The 25,592-nt window shown below is 39.2% G+C and overlaps 1 protein-coding gene across 1 annotated transcript in view; it reads right to left on the bottom strand.

Moving 5' to 3' along the window:
* The window catches only part of CAP2 (cyclase associated actin cytoskeleton regulatory protein 2), a gene marked incomplete at both ends in the record, with an annotated part of 55,166 nt that extends 31,347 nt beyond the window's left edge, over positions 1–23,819 (bottom strand). The window contains 3 exons of the mRNA XM_080339358.1: positions 2,893–2,970; positions 19,909–20,009; positions 23,696–23,819. Coding sequence (XP_080195484.1) covers positions 2,893–2,970; positions 19,909–20,009; positions 23,696–23,819 — 303 coding nt within the window. The remainder of the gene's footprint in view (positions 1–2,892; positions 2,971–19,908; positions 20,010–23,695) is intronic.
* Positions 23,820–25,592: the final 1,773 nt, after the last annotated feature.

A 25,592-nucleotide genomic window follows, 5' to 3' on the forward strand; every position in this document is an offset into this window, starting at 1 on the left:
TCCAGCAGCCATAAGCTGGGACATACACAAACAGGAATATCAACCGGTGGCTTCATCATGTGATGTCTTCCACTGCACTTACAAATATAGAACATGACCATAAAAAGTAACAGAACATGCACTCTGCAAAGTAATTTATTGCAGTTGATGCTAGATTGGTATGCCAGCTGGAATTACCTTCTCGGCTCCTACTATTTTCACATATACAGATAATAAAGGCAGTGCGCTGCAACAGATTCCAAATGAAAAAATATCAGCATTTATTAACAAGAAGCAAAACTCTGCAAAAGCAACTTCAGCAAGCTTAACTGTTTGAAAATGTTTGCTAGCGACTCACAGCAGGAGTTAAAGAGCTAAATGAATACTAGAGCTTCAGCATTTTCATAGGGGGGGAAAAATATTGCTTTTTGTAAGATATACATTTCTCTCCGCTGAGCACAAAAAAATCTAAGTACTATTATAGATATAGGAGCTTTCTTTTTGTTTGAATTCCTTCTTCATTAGTTTGTAAGCTGCAAGAGCTGAGCTAATTTATTTTCCCAGGGCATTTCCCCCTCCCTCTTTTTTTTTTTAAAGGCACCATGTATGACATCCCAACATGACAGGAACTCAGTAAATCCCCTCAGTCTCCACACTGCTGTCTCTGAATGTCTACAAAGCTACTATGCCATAATCGCAACTCGCTGGCTCATTCACAGCTTTACATTATAAAGCAAACAGTCTAGACAGCTGAATGACAGAATTACTCTCTTTTCTCTTGCATTTGTAGATATGCTGTCATCTTCATTTGCTTTTCTCTGCTCTGTGCATTCTGATACACTAATGATTAGCTTTCCTGTTTGGATTCCAGGCTGTCTCCGTGGCTCTAGGCTATAAATACAACCAGAGCCCGGATGATATCACATGAATAAGGTACTGGGGATGTGGGGGGGAGGACCCCTGCTGCTTTCCTTCTCCCGTGTTAGCCAGTGATAACCAGATTTTTCAAAACGGTTAACCTATATGGCTTTACAACGGGATTATTTTCCCTGTTGAGATGGAGATATAAAAAGCCTGGTGCCTGGAACCATCACGCTTTGCAGTGGAAAATACCGTTCAGGTTGCACAGAATAGGCAGCCTTTAATTATTTTCAGGTCTGTCTATAATATAGCTGAATTATCTGTGCAAAAAGTATGTGCAAAAAAGAGTGAAAGGAAATTCAGTCTGTAATATTCCTGGTGTTTTAACTTTGGAATGATGCGTACACACATATGGCATTTCCTTGGTGCTAAAAGACAGTTAAATGATAAAAGTATACTTTCTTGCCTTCAGCAAGTTGCAGAAATCTATGCAGGCCTAATAACATGCAACTAAGACATATGGATACACATGGCCAGCTCTGGTAATGTTTATAGTAAGGTTTTTATTATTTGTTGCTTTTCTTCATGCTTCTGTAACTGTCATTCTGGACTGCTGGAGAATCTCTTTTTACATCTGTTTTTGTTCTTTTTGTCCTTGTTTATTGCCATTTTAAAAATGAAAGTTTCTAAACTTTACAGTTGAAAAAAATCTCAAAGCCTTGACTTCAGGTCTGAAAGTTGTAAGGCTAAAAGTGGGGAGAAGCCGTGGCATTCCCACTTGAAAAGCAGAGGAAGTCAAACCGGTGGCACATCAGAACATGAGGCCAAACAGCGAGCCAGAGCTTCTGCTCTCACCAGACCCGAGATAATACCAGCGCTTCAGCACATTGCATTTTGTTGTGGGCCATCAGAAACTGTTCATCGGGGAATATTTTACCGAGGAGCCTGAAGAGTTTTGTGGGCCACTGGGTGCAATTGTATTCACAGCCAATATAAATGACTGCTTGAGGTCTGCACCAGTGGGAATTTTGCCTGTTCTCTGTGAGTCATGACCCACTTTTACTCTCTGAGATCAGGGACAGCTGGAAAAACAACTGATCCCTTCTTGCTTGCAACTCTATAAATCTAAAGCCTCGCCTGGAATATCTGTGCTTTTTTTTTTTTCTTGACTACCCTTGCCATTAAAACATACTGATTAGAAAAACTTCTAATTTGTGTCTCTAAGAACGATAGTGACAGCAAAATTTCAATAATTTATGTCCATGGCAGAGAGCTCTGATTTGAAAATATGTAATTTAGTGAACTATGGAGCAGGGAGCTGGTGGAAAAGAACTGAAGTCTGTGGGGCACTATGCAAGAGAAGACTTTAGTTTCTGCACTCTCTAAGAAGGAAGGTTCGAGGATGGCCACAGAAGCGCTATGTGGTTGTTCCCAGGAAGGATACGGCGCTATTCACCAAAACTCTGTGCCCTGCAGAAACTACAAATCAGATTTCATAACAACTCCACAGCCTCCCTGCGCTTTCTAATTGTGAGGGAAGGATTTAAATAGTTGCCACTAAAATAAGTATATAAATCAACTTGTTTTTCTTTTTTTTCATGACAAAATGCTTTCTTCCTTCCAGAATTGGGCTAGCCTGGACCTCATCTTGGAGAACACTGAGTATATGGGCCAATATTGATTTTTCTGTCACTAGCTTATCCCTTGATTTCAGAGCCTGTCCTACAGCATCCGTGGAGGGCCAGCAAAAAGCCAGTCTATTCCATGGCATTTCCACCTTCTAGAGAAACACTGATCCCACTTACAGCTGTAAAGTGGACACCTCCTTTGATTTCTTCAATGATTTTATATGTACTGGTACAGAAAAGGTTTTTAACTCTGAACTGTGGCTTTCTGATTATTGCAGCACCATGCTAATAAAACTGAAAGCAAGTCTCTAAGTGCACTGTAAAAATAAAGCAACAAATAAAAGCAAATGCAGGGATTGATGACACATGGGAACACAACCTTTTTAATATACTTTCTCTCGAAACTCTAGGTCACTTTTCTTACCTCTTGAGGCTCTTGACATTGAGATGCTAACACCAGGAAAGATCTCTGCGCTTGGAAAGCAGCACGCACCATCTCTGCCTGTAACAAAAGGAGGAATATGAATTAAACCTTAGCCTGTAACCTCCAATACCTCTTCTTGGCAGCTCAAAGTCAAGTGTGACAGCTCAAATCTTGCTTGCAGCTTCTCATCTAAATCACAGCAAGGCTGACTGGAAGAAATGTATTACAGTACTGGCTTAGCTATAAATTTTTTGAAATCTAAGGTTAAGTTCCCTGTCTTCTTCAGATAGGAAGTAAAACAAGTTGATATGCAATCTTTTGGTTATCATTTATAAGATTAGTCACAGGAGGACTTAATTTTAACACTTCAGAGGATGTTTAGGCATTTTAATGATGATGTTTATCCTTGAATACATGATAACAACTTATTACCGCTGAGAACAACAAACTGCAAACACTCTGTTGAACTGTGACTTAGGTTGTAGTGATGTTGAGTCATACTTGAGTAGTTGAGTTTGGCATATTTGCTGAGGGACCCTGCTGCAATTCATTCATTGCCTGTCCTCTGGGAGCAGACCCTAAGATCAATGGCTATGAGAGATGGTGGCTGAAGACTTTGGGGCAATTTTCCCCCACAGAACTCTAGAATTTGGCTTAAAGCTGCATCTGACAGCATGTTGACATGGTAACAGTGTGGATGGGAGGTAAATCTCTACACCCCCAGGTGGACTCTACTGTTCAAATTTCTGTCTTTTTGTTTTTGAACACTCCACATTTTTTTGTACATTATGGGTGTCGTACACTGATTATTGCTATTTCAGTATCACCTACACCTCATTCAAGTGGATGAGCAGGGACTAGGAGAAAGCAATATTGGTATAGAAAAGAACTATTCATAGCTAGTGTTTATTGCTAAGTAGAAACCAAAGCAAACCAAATTCTGTTAAGTTAATCTAATATGAATAGGTACATTTATAATCACTTTGTGAAAGGGTGGGGAAGCTCATGCTGTTTTTCCTTGGGGTTTCTTCAATCTAAAAAGGAAACAAGGAAATTTTATATACGGACCTATGTGGATGCAACTTAAAATACATAAAAGTCAGGAAATTCGAAGTTGTAGCAAAGTAAAACAGCCAAATTATGTTTATTCATCTTAAAATGTGATGGCATGAATAAAACATAATCTTTTAGGATGAAAGTCACTGCAAGGAAGATGGTAAAAAGAGACCCAACTTGGACAGTGTTTGGGGACAAGGGGATATTATGGTCTGACAGGCTGAGATTTGAAAGAGAGTAACCATGTCTATAAATAGATAAAGAAATAAATAATAAGGGAATTTGTGTGAGCATAGGAGAGTTAAATTTTCCAGGCATAGACATAAATACCATCAATAATAACAAGGTTTAGATATTCTTAGACATTTCAGAAGACTGACTTTTTGATACAGAAATTCATAAAACAACAAAATGTGTGCTATTTTAAGCTTAGTTTTTTGTGCAAGGAGGATCTTGCAGAACAGCTGACCAAAAACTAATGTTATAGGAGGAAGCGATAAAGAATGGATTTGGTTCTTCTTAAATTGCAAGATGGGCAAAAAAAAAATTATAGCAAAGAATTAGAATAGCAAACTTTTAGAAAACAGATCAGTGAATGAAGATGACTGGCCTGAGGACCCTAATGATTTGAATGCAGGAAAGGACAGATTTACATTAAGAATAGAAATAATCTATGCATGCTGGGCAGGAGGGAGAAATTGTAGGAAAGGGCTAGTCTCTGAATGAGTAAATAACTAAAGCAAGATAATAAGAATAGGTACAAAACATCCAAAGAATGAGAAGAGGCCTTGATTATAAAGGAGAACCTTTTTCAGGCATTATAAAACATAGTAGCAAAGGAATGATGGAGAAAGGCCTTGTTGGACTGCACCTTGCACAGAAAAATAGAAGAAAGCTTTATTGGTTTTAGGTGCTGGAACAATAAAGAAATAAAGCAATGAAGTGAGGCCGTGGCAGTGACCTGCAGGGTAAGCAGGGCATATCTGCATTATTCTTTATGTAGAGCTTACCTGTGGTTGACTAAATGCTTTTCTCCAATTTCAAGGAAGTTGGTGTACATGAAGATACTGAAAGGATAGCTAAGGAGAATGATGATAAATCAATGGGAATTACATAATTTGAAAGGGAAGTCAAATATATGTGTGACAAAATCATTGAGTCCATAGTATCTTCCTTCTAGAGTACTGAAGACACTGGAAGATGGAAGCACAAGCAGAAACTATTTTAAATGTATATCACTTGAAGATAGTACCAGATGACAGAAGTATGCAATGACGGACTAGGCAAATATGCCCAAGAAGAGGGGCGCAAAGTATGTCAAGTGATTTCATGGCTGTTAGTTTGACTTTGGCACCATGCACATTAAGAATGGATTTGAAAAGAGTGATTAAAAACACACATGAAAATTACAAAAATGGGAGAAATTACAATAGGATCATCTGCAGTTAAAATCATTACTTTTGGGGATTGTTTAGAGTTTTGAGTTTTTTAGGCAAGGATAATGTGTCAGATCCAGTACATTTAGATATTATATAAAAAGCTTATCATGGGTCCTCATAGGAAACTCCTGCTTTAAGTGGAAATGATGCAAATTAGTATAAAAACTCCTAAGTTGGATAAGAAGCTGGATACATGGAGACGACAATAGGGTATGCTACAGGTGGTGTTACTTGAGAGGAGGAAAGTTGCTAGTTGTGTTTCTCAGGGATTAGTTTTAGGAACTAGCAATATGTTTATTAGTGTCCTAAGAGCAAGAATTAGCTGTGCACTCATAAAATTTGTGGGCCACACAAAGTCAAGAAGGACTCAGCACTTAAGAAGAGTAAGACAACTTTGTTGGCACAGGTAATATGAAAAGGATAAAGTTTAGCAGTCCTCCGCTCCACCCCTTTAAAACAATGCATAATTTTGGGTGTAAACAAGGAGTTTAATGAGTTTAGTTCGGAACTGATGCAGAGAAAACCTATTGGAATGTTTAGAGCACTAAGTATCTGCCATACAATAAATGTTAAAGTTTCGCTTGTTTTGCTTAGCAATACAGTGGCTGAGGAATATGATGATTCTCATACAGAATGTAAATAACAGAGAAGGAAGATGACAGGGCTGTCAGCTGGGTCACGAGTAATCATAGTCTCAAATTTAAGATTTCCAGCTATCCAGAAAGTGAAGTTCAGAAGCGATCTTCCAAATTCCTGCAAAGAATCAGCATTATTTTAAGACAGAGCTTTAAATGCTGATGAAACAGCTCATAAAACAAGAGCAAAGTGTTCTTAGATACGGAAAATTAAGACTGTTTTGTAAGTTCCTGAACATCTACTGAGCTGGTAGCATCAACGAGGTTTGAAAAATGTGTCTGTTTGGTACTTTGTTTACAATGCATTAAATCCATGCTTTTGGGTTCCCACTGGTCACTCACGGAGGGTGAAGAGGATTTTTTTCTCTCCTCAAAGTAACAACTGGTGTGTTGTCTGATTCTTCACCTCTTTCTGATGAAGCACTGGGATTTAATCAGAGCTGGAACAGATTGTTGGATGATGTACACTGATGTTCCTAAAAGACTGACATTCCTTGAGTATGCCTCATACATGTGTCTTGCTCATCTGACCGGTGTTAAAACTATTTTTGGGTGTGGAATAAGATGTACTTCTCCTCCAGACAAGTGTTACTCTTTAATGTTCATTACTCCTCCTCCTCCTTTACTGCAGAGTGTGGCCAAGGCCATTTTCTCAAAACACCTGGGAGCTGTCTTTGAGGGCACTCAAGCCATTGGTAACTCATTGAGTTACCCCTGGTGCATGAAAACTCTGGCTTTTTGCATTTTCTTATTATTCCAAATTTATTATAGGTTGTTGGGAACATTCAGTGGTCAGTGGACTCGACACTGATTGTAAGGCCTGTGCTGTATGCCTAGAATTTTTCCAGCCCCAAAAGCTTTTAGTTGTGTAGGGATCAGAGCACTCACTCCCTCACCTTTGAATTTCAGTCTTAAAGTATTGTGCTGACACAGTTCTTGCAATTTTCAAGCAGAATTTTGTAGGACTTCTGCCACAGTTCCTTCCTTCTTTCTCCAACAGCATCAAAAATGCCTTTCTGAGTTTTACTCTTGCCAAGCATGCGGTACTTCTTTCCACGCATCCCAACAAAATAACAGAAGAGCTTCTTCTCATTAAGAATGTATTAGTTCAGTCTATCACCCTTCCAGTTCCTTCTTGGTCTTTGAAATGTGACACTTCATGACTGTCTCCTATTTAGCAGGATGGCTGTGTAACTAAGCAGCCAGCACTACTTTTTATAGAAAGTTGACGCTTTTCTTTAGACCCTCATATCCAGTGAAGACTAATGAGACAGCTTGTGAGGCTCAGCCCAAAGATTGCCACAGGACAAATCAGCTGAAACTCTTTCAGTTATAATGAATAATAGTAATGAAGCCTGAGTGTCAAAAATGCATGAGAATCATAAGTACATTTATCAAAGTAGACTAGACCACAAATTCGCACACATCTGTCTGCAGAAAGAAATGGGTGTATTTTGGAGCAACAGATAATTGACATCTAAAAACTCTGGGTAATCCTTCTGGCACTCCTGGGATCATGCATGGACACAGCAATCATCAGACAGCTTCCTCAGCTGAGGCGAATATTTTGAAGGAAGCCAGTTCCTCAAAGCATTTCCTACTTGGCTTTTAGCAGTTTGTTCTGGGAGCTGGAGGAGACGGCTGTGACTGTGAGCCTGAACACCAGGACTGTGTGGTGTTCCATTCACCGTCTCTGTTTCCCCATCAGTGAAATGCGGAATAAATGTCTTATTCCTTTACCTCAGGTGTGTTTGACAGCTGAGTGAGGTCACCGATATGGTTGGAAGAGCCAAAGTCTGATACATATGCAACATCTGCCAAATCTGACACCTGTTGAAACCTGTGGCTGACTACAGCGAGAGACCCGTCTGTCGCCATCGCAGTCACAGCACAGACAGGCTTCTTCATAGTGAAGCCTGCAGAACTTAATGGAGGAATCATCCGTGTTTAGAAATTGCCTTTTTAATAACAACTGGTTTAACCTTCTGTGTCATGATACAATGCCAACTTTTGATCCTTCCCAGAAGACACTGCTTGAAATATTTGCCAGAGGCTCTGTGAGAAACATGTAATGGTGACAGTGCTTCTGACCTGTTTGAAGTAGCATTGAGTGTGGATTCCACCCGAACTTGCACTCTTTCAAACTGAGTAGACGTAGATGCACTGAACCTGGAGCTTTAACTACCAGTTTGCTTTGGCAAAGTTCAGTTGTTCAGAGCAGATGTGATTTTAGGATCTGTGTCTCTCTTGTTTTGAATGTTTTAATTCAAGCTAAGTTGCCCATCATTCTGGTATCCAAGCACTAATAAATATAAATATTATTTATGTGACAACAGTTTGGCAAACTACAAGAAGAAACAGGCATATGAACTCAAATCTTGAGTTGCAAGTAAATTCAGTCTTTGAAAAAAAAAACAACCAAACCTAAATACAAGAGAAACAAACAAAGGATTTCCTAATGAAATTTAGTCAAGAAAATTACCATATTGACCTGATAATATTAAATTTGTCAAATACTATTATATTTAATAATGTATTTCCTCAGAGTCATAGCACTGAAAAGCATAATGTAAAGATCAGAATCCACTGGACGTCTGTTGCTGGAGGATAATATCTATCTGCATATATATACATGCTAACATTAACAGAGATAATTTGCAAATCAAAATACATATCTCTAAAATATTTCTAAATATACTTAATGACTTTATTCTGAAACAAAATAGTAAAGAGGACATGAGGGTAATAACTGGAATTTAGTGATCCAGAGTTCTGATCGTAGTTTCTGCAGAAAAAATTCTGGGTCCTTTGGGTCTAGCAAAAGACACACTGCCTGACAGCAAACGATAAGTACAGCTGGAGCTTCACCTTTATGAGCAGAAACCTCAGTCTTTCTGTAAAAGGGACAGTACTGCCCGAGGAAAAGAAATAGTTTGCCTTTTACATTCTGCTTTCAAGAGCCTCTTCAAAGTGAAGTGGTGAAGTGGCTGGTGGCTTGAAGGGAGAAGCAAGAAATGGAAAAAGAATGGAGTTTAGATTAAGTATGGGGCTGCCATAGAAACTATCCAGGCCGGCCGAAGAGACAGTATTTATTTTGTACAGCTAAATGGCTGATAGAGATTTTTTTTAAACTGGGCCAAATGCTGAAGAGCCAGTGGCAGTTCTCCAAACTTTTTATACTAGAAAAGGAAAAGGAAAGAAAGAAATTTAAAAAACACTGTCACCTTTATCCTACTGGTCCATGCAGAAAACAGGGTTGAAATTCTAGTCAAAATTGAAGTAAATGGGAGATTTGCCATTGATTTTGATGGAGCCAGACACCACCCCAGATATTTTCTATTTTCAGACAGATGTATTTGACTACCACCAATCAGCTGTCCTCTATTACTGGGGTTTTTTGTGTGTGTTTTTCAGCCTTCATAGCTATGTCTATATTAGGGAATTTTTGCTAAAATTTCTCAGCATTGCTACTGCCTGTCCAGTACCAATGTAAAGTTATATCAGTGCTGTTCTCTCTAGTTGTTTATATCTGCCAGTGTATTAAACACTGTGTCATGTAACTGTGCACAGTGCTAGCCAGTATTACTGATTTGTTGCCTCAGAGTAGCATTTGTATCTAGGTTAATTAACTTTACCTTTTAGTAAGCTTGACCATGACTTAAACCACTCAGAGCTCATACCTCTTAAAGATCTTTCAATGCTAATGACATAAGACAGATGGATAGAATTGTTTGGGGTAAATTGTTGCTGCCATTTTATTTCTCCATCTGAAACACAGATGTGCTGGAGTAAAAGCCATGATAGTAGTTTTTACATTAATTACAAAATTATTGCCTTGGATAAAGAATGTACAGGTTCTGCCTCTTTTGCACCAATAACATTTGCCCAAATATTCCAGAATTTCCTCTTAAGTTCTCCCAGGTTTGAATGACATGAATGGTTGAGATTGTTCTCAAGGGATTCTTAGCTTTAAAACCTAATGAATACTATTTAAATGTCAGCTTTGATAAATAATTAATTATTAATCTTGGTAACAGAAGCAGTCAGTTATTTTGTTCATCTGTCACTGTTTCAAACAGATATAAATATTTGGCTGCAGGACCATTGCATCTACTGATTACTGCCAAGTGAAGTAGTAGGAGATCATATTCTCCCAAAACATCTCTAATAACCTCCACCCACCCGAGAAGCAGAGCAAGTCCAGACCAAAGCTCTTGACTAGTTAATGCTTTCCTGAAGCTCAGGCTGATTCTGTGTCTTCCAGATTCACAAATTCTTCATTAATCTCTTTTACAACAGCCAAAAATCTGCAGCTCTCTTGACCTCTGTTCATTTTAACTTCTACATGGAAGTCGAAAAAAGTGATGTAGTGTGATGCCCATCAGGGATTCCAGAAGATTCAGCATAGAATTGTGTGCAAAAATAAATAGTTCACACATTACAGAAGATGTGGTCTATTGAAAATGTTTAAGAATTCAAGTTTGCCATTTACATTGCAGACTGCTGTCTTCTGCAGAGAGTCGGTCACCTGCTGGAGATTTCAAAGCCATTTCATTGCACAGCAGACAGTCATGGATTTACATTTAAAGGTCTCCGCATCAATAGAAGTAAAAGATGCTATTGGCACATTGCAACACCTGATCTTCCAGTCCCTGGTGCTTGTCTATAGACTAGACATCCCCAAAATTGATTGTCAGTCATGCAGAATTTGTGCTGTCATGTTCTGCCTTCATGGTATATAATTAGTGATAATTATAGAAACAAACAGCTGATAAAAACAGCCAAACATTTTAAGAATAAATGGCTTCTCTACAGCACAGAGTATATACCACTGAAATCTATATTGGCTACCATTGTTGGTTGGAGCATCTAATAATTCAAAGACTGTCATAGTATATTTTATGAGTTTTAGAGTATGAGGAACAGCAAATAGTGGTCAGTTGGTCTTGACCTGCCTCCAGTTTGTCCCCAGGAGTCCTGAGGTGAAAGGCTAACACTGTAAAGGAATGACATCTCAGAAAGTATGCAGTTTTCCACAGGAATTAATTGAACCAATGACAGTATGGAAATATCATTTGTGTAACATGTCAAAGCTTATGCCATTGACAAATTGTAATTTTTTTTAATCAGTATCAGGGAGAGGAGATAGAAAGCACTCCAACCTGAACAAGCATTTACAAAGTTACCCACAATCTTGCTGAGAAACCTCTTATAGCTCTTCATCCTGACTAGCCTGCAAATGCAAGCAGGTTCTCAAAGAGATACAAGAAAGGATAACCAGCCCACTTCAAGGGTTTCATTAAAGAACAGAAACTACGGTACATTAAAGCTTCACAGGCTTCCAAAGCTGCTAGTTTCTACTATTGGAGCTACATTCTTCATCTCTGAAGACGTCACTTCCTTAAATAAATAGGAACCACATATAATGTACTGAATAGATGAAGTCCAACTTCAGCTCTTATCAAGATGAAACATTTTCAAAATTGAGGTTGATGTTTTTTTCTTCCCATGGACATCTGAGTTTAGAATTCTTTGGAGAGCCTGGCTGTCCGTGTCGAGGAATTATTTGTGGAGAGACCTCATCCCCTGAGGAAGGCAAACCTACACGTCCTACATGGAACAGACCCTGTACATCAGACAACCAGAGAGATCTCAGGGCCCTGCAGGTCCCATTGTCAGCTGTACAACCACAGTTTTGCCTGCGCTGGCTGCAGGCACTCCAGCTCCCTCTCTGATGGGCTGCTTTGCCCCAGACATCTGCTACTAAGCAGTCCCACTCTCTACCCCAGCTATTCCCTCAGCAGCACTTCTCAGTGAAGGTCCAAATCCATGCTGAGGAAATTTCAGAAAAGGTGCTGGGATTTCCCAGGCTTTAGAATGTCTTTTGTGTGTCTCTGATTAAACAAATACAAGTTCCAGGAATTTCAGGTTACAGCACTTGTTGAGGTATCACTTCATGAATATTCTTCTAGGAGTGTTCACTGGGCACCCTACTGAGGAGCTGATTTCTTGACTTTCTGTGTCTGACAGATGCCAGATTCCATAATATAAAGTCTGGAGAACCATCCATTTGTAAGAAATCGCACTGTCTTTAGAGAGAGAGCTTGGATAAATAGGTTCTTATATTAAAATGGTTTTGTGTGTGTTCTGACTCTCACGTACTTGAGGACAACTGGTGACGTTGCCCACATCATGCTGCAAGCAGTCCCGTTGAGCTCCCTGAAAGCATCTCAAAAGCTGAAAGTGCCAGGATCTGCCTCCTTGTAACTTTGCTTCCATTTTTATCACCTTGGAAGAATCCCAGACCCCGGCCAAAATGAGCTAACACAGAAGAAAGTTCAAGCTTAAAGCTGACACATCTATAATGATATTTAAAGTTTCTTCCTACCCAAGCCAGGCTTTCCTTTTCAGAAGTGCTAAATATCAAAAGCACACATTTTCTTGGACAGGGAGCCTCAGCCTCTCTGAAAGGCAAGGTGGTTATCTACATGCACAGTGATGTGCTTCAAAAGCAGATTGGACCTAAGGTGGTTTTTTTTTTTTTTAAACAGAATATGTATTAAAACAACACAAAAGAAATATTTCAGCCTCAAAGATCTACTTCAAGACCTCAAACTGATCTTTTTATTATAGCTCTGAGACTTAGAATAAAACATGCAATTCAACTTACGAAACAAAACAGCAAAAATTAAATTGGTTTGCAGTTCAGATTTATTAGGGAAATATGTAGTTCTGTTTATGGATGTTAGTAGACTAACAGAAGTTAGCAGTGACAGTGACATGGTTTAATCTATCCTAATGGACTCTTCAATATTAATTAATCTGGCCATATTGATCATGCAATTCATACTGGATAAAAAGAGGCAATACCCATTTGTGGCCACATTCTACCCTCATCACTCCTGACAGCATTCCTAGCTTATTTAAAACAACATTCAAACCGCACGTCGGTTTCCCTTGTGGCTTAATTCTCATTATTCACTGAACTCCTTTTTACTAGAAACTGACTGAAGAGCCAGATTCTGAGCTCATTGTTTGGATTTTTGCTGACTATAATGAACAGCCTTCTCAGTTTCCAAGCCCAGCATTTCTATACACTCAAAACAGTTGCAACCACCAACTAGCAAAATAAAAGCAGGTCAGGGATGGGGAGGCAGGATGAGTGAAAAGAGTGTGCATGTGCTTTTCAGAAAGAATGACACTGAAAATTAATAAAAGACTTGCTTATAGCCTGTAGCAACAAATGACATCAATCAAGCACGGGAGATGTGTGTCCAAAAACAGGAAAAAAAGAAAAAATAATCATGGATGTGTGTTTCTCAGCTTGAAATAAATGGGCTTAAATAATGTTACCACTGCAACTTGAAAAATCATAATTATTCACAAGAGAAATAAGAACCATGAGCAATGATGCAAGTAAAGAAAGTTTTTAGTCACAAGAGGTTGAGGCTGATGAGAGAAGCAGGGACACTGTCTCTCTGCTCCTCTGTCTTGGTTCTCCTGATGGATCAAGATAGTTTAATTTGGCAGTGGTTCACTGGAAATTACTGCTGTAAGAACCACAGACCTCACTGTTCCAAGGCTGAGTGCCTGAAATGACCCACCACCCATGGCCTCCCAAACCTGGACTGTTCTGAATCAGAAGGCAAAGTAAAAAAGTCAGATTACCTTCTCAAGACTTCCCCATGGACCTTGGCTCTGTGCCAACTCCGTGTCTCCAAATCTCTCTCCTAAGTTTCTCCCTGCTTTACGCTGGCAAGTGTCCTACGCCACGACTTTGCAACAGGCTCTTTGAGACACTCTCACACTGTCTTGGTGGCTGTGAGTGCAGCTGATCCACACACTAAAGCTATTCGTCATTTAGCTAGCTAATTTAGGCATGTAGTTTTATCACCTGATGATTTTTGGTTAAGCTGATGAAGTGGTTTTCAACCTGTGGGACACTCTCGGTCTATACAGTACTTCTCCTGGAAAGCCACCAAGAAAACCAGGTTTTCTGTCAGTAGATTCAAATTTGCTCTTAAAGAGCTTCAGTGAAAATATTTTAGAGGACAGCAAAATCAGCATGAGCATATAAGGAGTTCTGATTTGGACTTCAATGGCTGAAAAGATAATGTAGGCCTTGATTATTTGTGCCAATCATTAATTAAGTGAATTGGTAAAACATAGACCTTAAATCTAGTCTGAACACTGGATATTATTCTGGATAGTATTCTGAATTTATCCGGTCGATTAAACAGCCCTTCACGATTGTTAATTTTTTTCATATGAACAAGTTATCTTTTAACATTTTCTTGGGCAAACACAATGGAGTTTTGTTTGGATTCGCACTGCAATAAGGTTTCCCACTCAAATCATTCAGATACATTTTTCCTGGCATCCTTTGGAGATCAGAAAATCCCATTTTAGTATGTAACAACATTCAGATATTATCTGTGTTTTTACGGGACAACAGTTTTAGACCCTTACCCAAAAAATGGTCCCTGATCAACTGCACTACTTTGAAATCAACAGAACTACTTCTGGGTTTAGTCAGGAACTACTCCATATGCGGAGAAGCCCCACGAAAACAGGTTATGAAGAATGGCTGACAGCCTTGACTGTTCGTGTTTCTGATTTGTTATGCTTCTGACTGAGGGAATGCCATATGGAACGTTCTCATCATATATTCCTATCACCACCACCCTAAATTTACAGGTGCATATTTCTTGTGCCAGCAATACACAACTAAATAAATACCCTGTATTGGCCACCATGGCCTGTATTTTTCAATAGAATCTGTTCGACTTTTGTATCTTCCTTGCCTTCTTAAATAAGAAGAAAAGCAAGTGGTATTTACTGCAGTGTTGGTGTCAAGAAACTAACAGCCTGATCCAGCTCCCACCAAAATTAACGGGAAAAGCTCCCATTCTTTTAGGGGGTCTTGGTCTAGACTCACAATGAGCAGGTTCTTCATGCTCAGGAGCCATCTCTATTCCAAACCAGGTGTTTCAATGGTCAGGTGCAACCATGTCTGCACACCAATAGATGACCCAATAAATCCTGCTTGTTTTGAAAGTCAGACTCAATGCCTAGGCCACGAGTGAAGTCGTCCTTTGGAACAGAGCAATCCAAAGTTGTAAAGCTCCTAAAAATGATATTTTTTTCTGGATTAGGCACTCGGCTACATTGTGTATATTGCATTTCCATCTTTCTTGTCATACTAAAGTGAACGTTCTTTATTGCTTATGTTATGAAATGTCTTGTAGTGCACATAGGGGGTGAGAAATATAGCTGAGTTAGCATTAAAAAATCAACTTTAATATTGATAGATTTCAAAGGCTGCTTTTTTTGGATCATGGTTACTTGCTCTATTTTTACTTTTGATGGATAGCAGTACTGTTTTCTACACTTAGTCGCTTTCTTTCAGCCGAGTGCATTTTGTATGCTATAAAAATGTTTGTCTTTTTATTCTTTTCTATGTATTCTGTTTTTCCCAGTCCTGTGGTAGCTACTTGGTTTGGTGTTTATTTCATGTAGCAGAAAATACCTATCATAGAAATGCAAAGGCAGCCTGACAGCAAGCTTCTCTTTGGGCATGTTGACATCATCCTCCTTTCTGAGCTCTAATTCAACTTTCAACACAATGCCTAAAACCGCACAGCCTCTGAGCACAAAAGATGAACACGAGAATACACTTGTGCATTCTGTTGCCCTGTAAGCAAATTGCCTTGTTCATGAGGAATCAGTCAAATAATGGGTTTGATAGTCTGTGTTTAGATTAGGTAAGATAAAGTGCAAAAGTGGGTTTTGGTGTATTGCAGACAGCAGCACATCCTGTTCAAAGTTCAGGGCCATGGAAGTCATTGACTAATTCTTCAACATCGCTCACAAGAAAATACAAGATACAGCTATTTCATGTGTAATAACTGCTCTTTGGAAAAAAATGAGGAAGGTAGGATTTTTTAACTTCACTGACAGGCCAAACCAGAGCTGCGCTTTGCAAAGGGCCTATATACCTCATAAAAGATAACTCCTGCTTTCAGTTGTCTGTCTATATTTACATGGACTATGCTTGGAGGAGGAGAATGACATCGCTTTCATGTAATAGACAGTGAAAGAAACTCTGTGGGTATGTACATACGAACAATGTCTGTGGGGTGAATGTTCCTTCCCCTGCTCTAGATGGTAACAGATCAGTGCCAGGACACAGAGAACCCCTGCAGACTGGATAATGTGAATTGCTTCTTTGTGCCAGCTTGTTCGAGTAGTCATACATGTAATGAATTGTATCTAAACTCTCTCTCAATAAGTGGAAAGCTAACCAAAAGCCTTTTTATTTCTGAGTGCTCCAAACCCACAATGTAGTTGGTTGTCTGTCTGAGCTCTGCATTTCAGCAGCTGGAAGTGGAGGGAAGAAAGGTGGGAAAAAGCATCTGTATTTCTATAGTTTTCCTTTCCAAGCTAAATAGCTTGGATGAGAGAAGAGGGAACATAACTGAATCACTCAGACAATCTGTTCTTTCAGCTGGTGGGGTTGGGAGGTGAAAAGATTTTTACAAATAAACAATTAAAAAAAAAGGCAAGTATTAGTTTATGTGTTTGACAGGAAGGCTGTAATTCTGGTCTGTACCACAGAAAATACTAAAATATGGAAATTTTATGTTATCTGTCCCTCTCTTGTAGAACTAGTACATTCTCTTCTTATCATGATGTTTCATCTGGTACATTATTCAAGCTCAAGCCAAAGTATTCCACCACTTGAGATACTGCATAAACAAAAACAATGTGAAGAAGCTCATAATAAACACATCACAAAAACCTGCTTCTTGGCCTTCTAAAACTTTGCTTGCTTTGCTTTGACAGGCCGAAGAGCACATCAAACCTGCCCAACCAGCTTCCTCCCAGAGGCACAATCTGAAGGCAGACCGTGTCTTCCACAAGCAGCTCTTTCTCATCCTCGGCACACTTTCTGTGGTGGTGGGTGCACCTGGGCAAAGTGATGGGACTCACATCACGTCTCAGTGATCCATCAGTCAGACAGTGCTATCCTATGGGCTGGGTGTCAGAGAACTGCCCGTGCTATAGACCCACAGTCTGTTTTATACTGCTTTTGAATTTCCCTCATTCTGACAGAAGAACGGTTCAGTGTTGGCACACATGGTGAGCCAGCTTCAGGGCTGTTATAACCTGTAATAGCTGCTGACAGTCTCCAAGACACTGGTATATCAGTCCAAAGACATGGTTGGCAGCAGTCCTGGCCATACGTACTCTTTCACTGACTTCATGTGTTCTACAGTTATGACATGGACAGTGAAAAGTGGTTTCATAAAATCTGTGCCTGTATGGGACTTTGTATTTCATAGAAATATCCATATAATCACCAGATTTTTATTCTGCAGTGACAGGATGGAAAAAGGATTTAATTTCACCTGTTTAGGAGAATTTGTTTCGAATAGACTAAGTAAAAACCCTAGCCATTCTGTCTGTCTTTTAAAATGTGGTTAGCTTCTTTGATGCAGTTGACCTCAGAGATTCACCACTGCGTGTACTGTGATTTGAATGAGAAATTTGCTGCTCTCAAGACTGAGTCAAAGCAGAACTCCTATTTGATAAACTAATCTTTGTAAAATCCACCGTGCTGCTGTGTTTAACAGAGCCAGGAGCCAGCGATTGGTTCTTTTTTTTTCTTTCTTTCTTTTGTTCTCTTTCAATAGACTATTTAGAGTACAGCATGCTGAAAAACTAGGAATGAGGCTCCCCAACAGATAATAGTTATGTCTGTATTCTTCCTTTTGCCAGAAACACAAGCCACACAATCCTTAGAGCAATCAGCACAAAACACATCATGTTAAATCCCTCATTTCTATAGCATAATATGAAGTTTCTCTTTCTCTCATATTACCATTCTGGTCAGTCAGGTATGTGAGGTTTTTCTAGGCAACAGGTGTTTTTTGAAATAAAATACAACCTTCCCTTCAGTTATTATGTGAAAGACACAGCAGCTGCAAGTATAATGCTGAGGACACATGGTCTATAAGACACCCAGAAGAAAAATACTCCTTGTTCCACTTGTTAAGGTAAAGCACAGATGTTGCCTCAGTGATAAGCATGAGCATAAGGCAACCACAGTCTGCTTCATGTTGTAAATTCAGAATCTAAGATTTCAGAATATTTAATAGGCTGCAATCAGGATCACTGGTTTCTTTATGTAAGGGAAAGTTGTTTATGTCTAATCTCACAGTCCTAACAAATACTCTTTATCACAGTTTGCATTACACTATAATCAACAATATGCTAGGGACTATCCACAGACTTGGCAGATACATTATTAATAATATTTTATATAGATTCAGTTATGAGTATCAAATAATGATAAATGTATAAATTAATACACTTACCGATTTAAACATTTACAGAGAGTGTATATTAAAAACATTTTAGTCATTTAGGATGTTAAATGCCATTTTTTCTCTGCTTAGTGTTGGTACTAAGGCTAATTCTGTATCTCTCAGATCCAGAATATTGTGAAATCAATTTCAAAATAAAGGTGTCTAATGAATGTAATGACCCAAGCTAGAACAGATCCTTTCCAGGGAGCAATTCTCTGCTTAGTGAGGTGGATAATTCCCCCTAACCCCTCACTCTATTGATTTTTCCCTAATTTCTTTTAAGAACAAAATACATATTTAGTAGCTTACAGTATAAATGTTCAGATGAAAAGGCTTTTTCAAATAAAAAGGAAGTGCAGCATTTTCTCAGAAACAAAAATATCATCTAGAACTGCCCCATCTCCTTACTCCTTCCAGTTTTCTAGGCTTATCTAGGTCAGAAGCCCAACCCTACCAACAAGAATATATAACACCACAGAGAAAACACAGTTCACAGAATAATCCCAGAGTTCCTGCCCTGTTAGCAGACTAGTTACTCTGGTTGTCTTGCAAAATATTTATGCTGGCCTTGCAGCATAAATCCCAGTAGCCTGCAGGACTGCATGTTTTTCTGGCTACACTGTTCGTTATGTGGAGCAGCTGCTGCAGTTAACTGGGAAACATATGGAGAAAGGCCTCCTAGAAAAGCCAAAGGCTTCATGCTCCTGCACATCCAGCTCAAACTGATCCTGGCTCTTTCATGTGTGGTTTTTTTTGTGGTGTTTTTTTTTTTGTTTTTTTTTGGTTTTTTTCCAAAATCTGTATTGGTAACCTGTCAATGAGTCCATATTTTGTCATTTTATCACCATCAGTTTTAGAGCAGACCAGCTTAGAAAATAAAATGAAACAAACAAGCTCTGATCACAAGATATTAAGGTTACAAAATAATTTCATAATGAAAATGATAGCGTAGTATTTACTTGCTATGACTTGTGGTAAAAAAGGGTCATTTAACTGTCTGACTTCCTCATTTTTTAGTTTGCTATGGTGTTCCAAATGAAAGAGATGTGACTAGTAAAAACAATCAAAAGAACGAATTCTCTACATTAACTGCAATGATGATATATGTGTTTAGAAGACAACCACAAGAAGTTATCGCTGCTATTTGCTACTGTTTGCTACTCATTTGTTGCTGCTTGTTCTTCGTTGCGTTCCTGTCATGCAAAGGGCTCAGCAGCCAACAGGACAATTCAAATTGCTTGTGACTGAGAATCTTCATATATTTTGCCCTACTATGGTCTTCAACCTTTGGTGCTGTAGAAGAGGAGCAGTCTCTTCTCTTGAATTCGTACAGCCTTCTGCCCTTCCTGAACCAACTGTCCTCAGTGTATTATGCCAGGTTATTGCCAGTACAAGAACTAATAATTCAGAGTACTGCTATTAAGATTCTCCTCTACTCAGCAGTCAAGGCTGATCATACAGATTCCAAGACTTGTGCGCTTATAACATAAGAAGAAAATCTGTGTAAATACTCACATGCGTCTTCACGTCACCTTCAAGAATCTTGCTGTACCTGAGAAACTCAGCAACACTTCCATTCAGCAGCCTGTCAAAGGCTTCAACATATGGTGCTATGCCTATAGAAGAAGAGCATTCCGTTATAATGGGTTCATAAAGTACATAATGCATAGGACATTTCTTTGTAGCAGATGGAGAAGAAATACCATAGAAACAGGGGAAATTGCTGTAACTCAGTTTCTCCCGTACTCATTGATTTGTGAAATCAGTGAAAAAGGATGTATAATGATATTTTTCTAGTTTTTCTAGAAAGAAAGAAAAACAACAACAACAACAAACCAAGCCAAACCAAAACAAAAAACCTGATCTGGTAGAACTTGGCTGGGAACATGAAGAGAATTTACTCTAGAAAGTAGTGGGAAGCCTCCTTTGTCTTAAAATAACAGGTGCTAAAAGAAACATTTCTCAGCCCTTCAAAGGCCTAGTGGCCTGATAAGCATTATTGTCTTAATAAAATTCTACTGTTGGTCATAAAACAAATATTATCTCCTAAAAAGAATATGCACGGTACTGGACAACTATTTTTATACAACCTACCCATTCCTGAAGATCTTAGTATTGTTTGGTGGCTTTTAATAACAAGCAATTCGATTTCCAGTAAGATACAGTCTTAGAATCTGTTGGCAGTGGATTAATGCAGTGAGATGTAGCTTTGTAATCTCCTTATTTTGTTGTCTGACCTTGCAAAACTGCCACTGGATAAAGAAAGCTCAAACGAGCCTTCTAGTCACATCCCGTTGACTATATATATGCTACACATTCTAACAGAGGAACAAAAATGCTATTCTCTATATGGTATACAGAGCAGTTTCCTGATAAAGTGGACAATCACAAAGTGCAGATTAGACTCAGGTTCTTATGCACCTGGCTTCTAAAATGGCTCTATGTGGCACCTTTTAAAACAGCAAAAGTAATGTTTCCTTGGATGCTTTCCAGCCCTCCCTTTACTCCCTGACATATCCTCATGGTTCATCAATGCCTCAGAACCTTTGCCAGGTCCAAACATGAGCAACACACATGTGAATTTATGGCATCTGTAGGATCTGAGAGACCAAGGTTAAAATTCTTCCCAGCCTCTCTCCCTCATTAACGAAGCCTGAAGATTTCTCTTGAAGAGGTACCAGGCTTTCCCCAGAGTTTGCTTTAACCTTTTAGCACTATATGACAATTGTGTCCAAATTCATAATCTTGAAAGCCCTTTTTATTCCATAAGAGTCATCTGGCTCCTTGACAGAAAAAAAGAAAGGCCCCAGCAATGGGAGTTTGCAATGGCCTGTGTGAAAAAAAAAAAAGTAGTTGGCCAGCTAGGCAGGATTTCAAGGCCTCTTTTGTGCTCTTGATGTCACTCACCTTTAATTCTGAGGAATTTCTGGGCTTTCTTCCATATTGAGTGTTTGTGTGTAAACCCCTAAATGACCTCGTGTACAAAAGGTTTTAGTTGGGGAGATGCTTTCCAAAGCCCATTTATGTTCTTTGTAAAAATCTGTGTATGTCTCCAAGAGAATCATTGTAACCTTTTACTTTAGATCAGAGTTTTAAATAGCAGTTCACCAAATGGCAATTGTCTTATGCAAAACTAGAAGGCAACTATGCTATTTTTCACTATTCAATACATCTAACACCCAGCAACATTGACTAGATTTTGCCGTGGGCTCTGCAGAGCAAATGAATGTTTTGTTTGTAATCCTGCTGTTGTAATGCCATTTAGGAAAACAGTAAAGGTACAGTTCTCCCATCTTCCTAAATATTTTGTTGGTTCTGAAAAAGTATTAATTGAAAAGCCAAAGCTATTTTTTTGTAATAACTATAATTATGGAATGATCTTCCAGGGGAAGGGGTCATGATAGAAGAAAGCAATAGAAGTCCATTTCCACTAGAGACTTTAAAAGGGTGACACTCTGGCTGAGTATCAGTTTTAAAGGAGAAAAAAAAAAAAAGAGACCTATTCTGTAAGACTGTCAACTCTGCAGTTGCTGTGAAGGTTAAGTGAACCTCTGCAGGAGCACAAAACCAGAGGCACATTAAATGATGCTTGTGGCACTATAGGCATATCAGTCGCCCAAACTGAAGATCTAGCACAGTCTTTCCTAACTGCATCAAGCAAAAGCAAATTCCTGAGTCCCCGTGTGAGACAGCTCCGCCAGGAGATGTGGCGCAGGCTGGCAAAGTGCCCCATGGCACCGCTCAGCTCAGCTGCTTGCTGCAGCCTCCCTGCGGGTGTGTTTTATCATCTCGCTCCGACCAGGTCTGTCAGCTGGTTTCTTCTAGGGATCTGTTGAGGTTTTAAGGCTCTGCTTCCCTGGGGGGTGAATCTTTTCACCTGCCTGAGCTCTGAGGTCAGGCCAAGGGTACATCAGTTGTCATGGAAGTACCTCACATGGTGGGTTTGTCTCCCCTTCTGAAAGCAGCCCTGGTTCTGCAATACTGAGATCTGGATTAATACAGAGATCCACCTAAACTGTTTCATTAAATGATTGAAGCCTGTATTTTTTAAAAATGTAGATTCTCCAGTAGTAATTTATTTGTCAATTTGTACATGGATCGTGTTTCTCCATGACTTTCCTACAGTGTGCTAGCTGTCTAAGTTTTCTCTGGACTGTAAGCATTTTATTCCTGAAGATCCCCGTGACTGGCAAACTCATCTGCCATGGGAGCCTGCTGGAAGACGCTCCCTTCCTGCCATAAAAACATGCTTCTCTCAGTCAGCTGCTGCACAGCAGCTGCCAGCGTGGGGGCCCACGGCATCCATGGCTATGGGGAAGGTCCCTCAGACGTGTTGTGGAGAAGGGCTGGCACACAGGGACAATAAAGCAGCTGACATACGCTGACTTGCTCCTGTGGCAGTGAGGAGGCTGCCTGCAGCTTTCTGCTGGTTCTGAAGCTTTTGTGCAGCAACTGAGTCCGTGCTGGGATGTGCAGGAAAAGGGCCAAGGAATACAGAAAGCAAAGGACATGAAGTGAATAAAGGGATATTTGTCAGGGTTCTGGGTGAAAAAACAAGCTCTGGAGAAAGGAAAGGGCACCTCTATTCAATCAGCATTAGAACTGCCACATTTATAAGGTTATGTACCCTGTACATTTCAGGAACAACAGGAAAATTAAGGAGTGAAAAAATAAGATTTGGTCGATTTATGTGAATAAGTGAAGACAGGCTTTTTTTGTGTATTCTCCAATGTGGTGCCTTGGAGATCCGCTTGAGAAGGGAGAGCTCAAGAGATAACAACGTAAGGCCATGGATGTGTGGCCGCCTTTAGTGAGCAAATGCTTATGAACAAATTTGATTAAGGATATTAAATAAGTGAATGAAGTAGGTCCACACCATGAAATTCAGAGACCTGGCAAATAAACTCAATGTTTATATTGCTGACTTCTTCAGGAGTATGTATGCTGTAAATTTTGGATATGTCTCAGTTCTTCTGCTAGTTGGGCTCAAGCAGACATTTTCATCTGGTGAGTTATCTACAACAATATAAATGCTGAAATGGAAAGAGTGATACAGCTTGAAATATGGACAGTATATTTAAGAGACTAGTCAAATATTGATTTTTCTAGACTATATTGATTTAGAATTATGATTACGACTAAGCTTGTCACACGACATTTCTCAATTCATTTTTTGAAATCCTACTTTCTCTTGACACAGAATTCATAAGTGGTGGGATTGCACTCCCTCTTAGAAGATGAACACGTGTGCTACTTGAATTTTTTTTAATAACAAAGATGGTACTTAAAAAAACCCACTTACTTCCATTGACTCCATTGATGGCATCACACTCCATTCCACCAGATCTGTGTGAATCTGAAAATAATGATTCAAGTCGAGTCACTGCTTTCTCCAGTCTCTCCATCAAACCATGAGTCTCTGCCATTCTGAAAAGAGAGTAATCAAGGACAGAAACAGTGTTAGACCCCTCTGAGTAAAGCCCATGCTTCACTTCATGTTCATCTCGTGTTCATGTTCATCTTCTGTTCATCTCATGCCTTTATCTTTTATCAGCTTTTACGGTAAAACTCGTATATTTAGGTATTGTCTTTCTGGCATATAAGCAGTTGCAGTGAAGCAGCTGACATACGGTAACTTGCTGCTTTGTCAAACAGGGAATATGATCAGCACTCAGCCCTGGTTTTTCCTTCTAAATAGCAGATTCAAATCACTGCTAGCATGGCTTTGGACAGACTATATGCAGACAATTTATGACAAGTGTATGCGTATGCTCCCAATCAGATATTGAGAAGACTGAAATATTTATAAATGTAATTGGTAGAAACTTATGCCTACAATGATTTGCATCAGCCATTTACAGAGGCAAAAGTACGGACCCAATTAATACTTGACTGAAAGCCAGACTTTAAATGTATACTTCCTGATTTTTGAAAAGGTACATTCTGAAATTTGCCTTAGCCTTTTATACTTTGTAGTAAGACTGAGCCACTTTATTGAAGACTACACAAGATATGATTTGATTTCCCACTACTTATTTTTTTTCTTACAAAAGCACCTGATGTGAACCAGGGTTTCCCAAGCTTTTAAATCAAGCAATAATTAACCTTTGGAAGGAAAAAAAAAAATTAGGGGCCTGCTTGTGCAGTATTGATACAATGCTTTTTATTTAAAATGAAATAGCAATTAGGTTAAATTTTTAACAACTCGGACATTACCTTCTTTCCCCACAATGTGATTATCTGCTTCCCTACATGTGAGGAAGCGTAGGCATTGACATTTTTGAATACTGGCCAATGTTTCAGGGAACACGGTGCTATACACACCTCACACTGAGAAAATATAAGCAAAGACAAAGCTGTGTTTAAGTCCCCTATCAATATAACAAGTTTAATGTACACTTTCCTCACTTACAGGTTGTGAGTGTTTTATTCTGCTAAGCGACATACAGTAAGAGGGGAGGGAGGGGTGTGACCTATGGCTCTTGATTGATGTGATCCTTCAGCTCAGCTTCCCCACTAGGGCTACATCCCCTGCCCAGCACCGGGCTGTGCAGGAGTAGGGGTGAGGGGATAACTTGCTTGTAGACCAGAAAGCTTAGGCATACCTGGAATATATGTGTATTAGTTCCCAAAGAACAGCCTGCTAAAAGCGCTGGTATTTCAGAGATACCAAAGTGCAACAGGAGATTCCAATAAACTCCGTAATACTGTGCAACGTGGGCAACCAAAACAAACAACCCTGCTTCAGTGTCCCCTACCCGACAGAGAATGTCTAAATGTTATCATTAAAAAGTAAAGTAACATGGAAAGAAGGTTTGATTTACAAACTATTATTAATATTTCTTATGAATAAAAATAATAAGTGGGTTTTATTCTTAAAATTTAAGTGCGAGAGCAGATCGGCTACTAGGACAGTGGAAACACACGCAGAGGTCTTGTGCCGAGTCATCCTGAGCTGTCAAACAAGGTGGGACCTTCAGACTTTACCCTATAAATATAATAAGGTTTGTGTTTGACCTAAAAGTGAAGCAGAAGATTTTACAGTGAGAAAGTCTTGTCTGGAGTTTATGGGCTTTTCCTATTTACATTAAATAAAAAAGCAAACCCTCAACAGAGATGACATTGGACAGTGTGCATATAAAGACTGTCAAAATTCAGAGGGGCTCCCTGCCTGTGCTGAAAATGCACACTATTCTGTT

Source organism: Nesoenas mayeri (genome assembly GCF_963082525.1).
Source record: "Nesoenas mayeri genome assembly, chromosome: 2".
Classification (NCBI taxonomy): Eukaryota; Metazoa; Chordata; class Aves; order Columbiformes; family Columbidae; genus Nesoenas; species Nesoenas mayeri.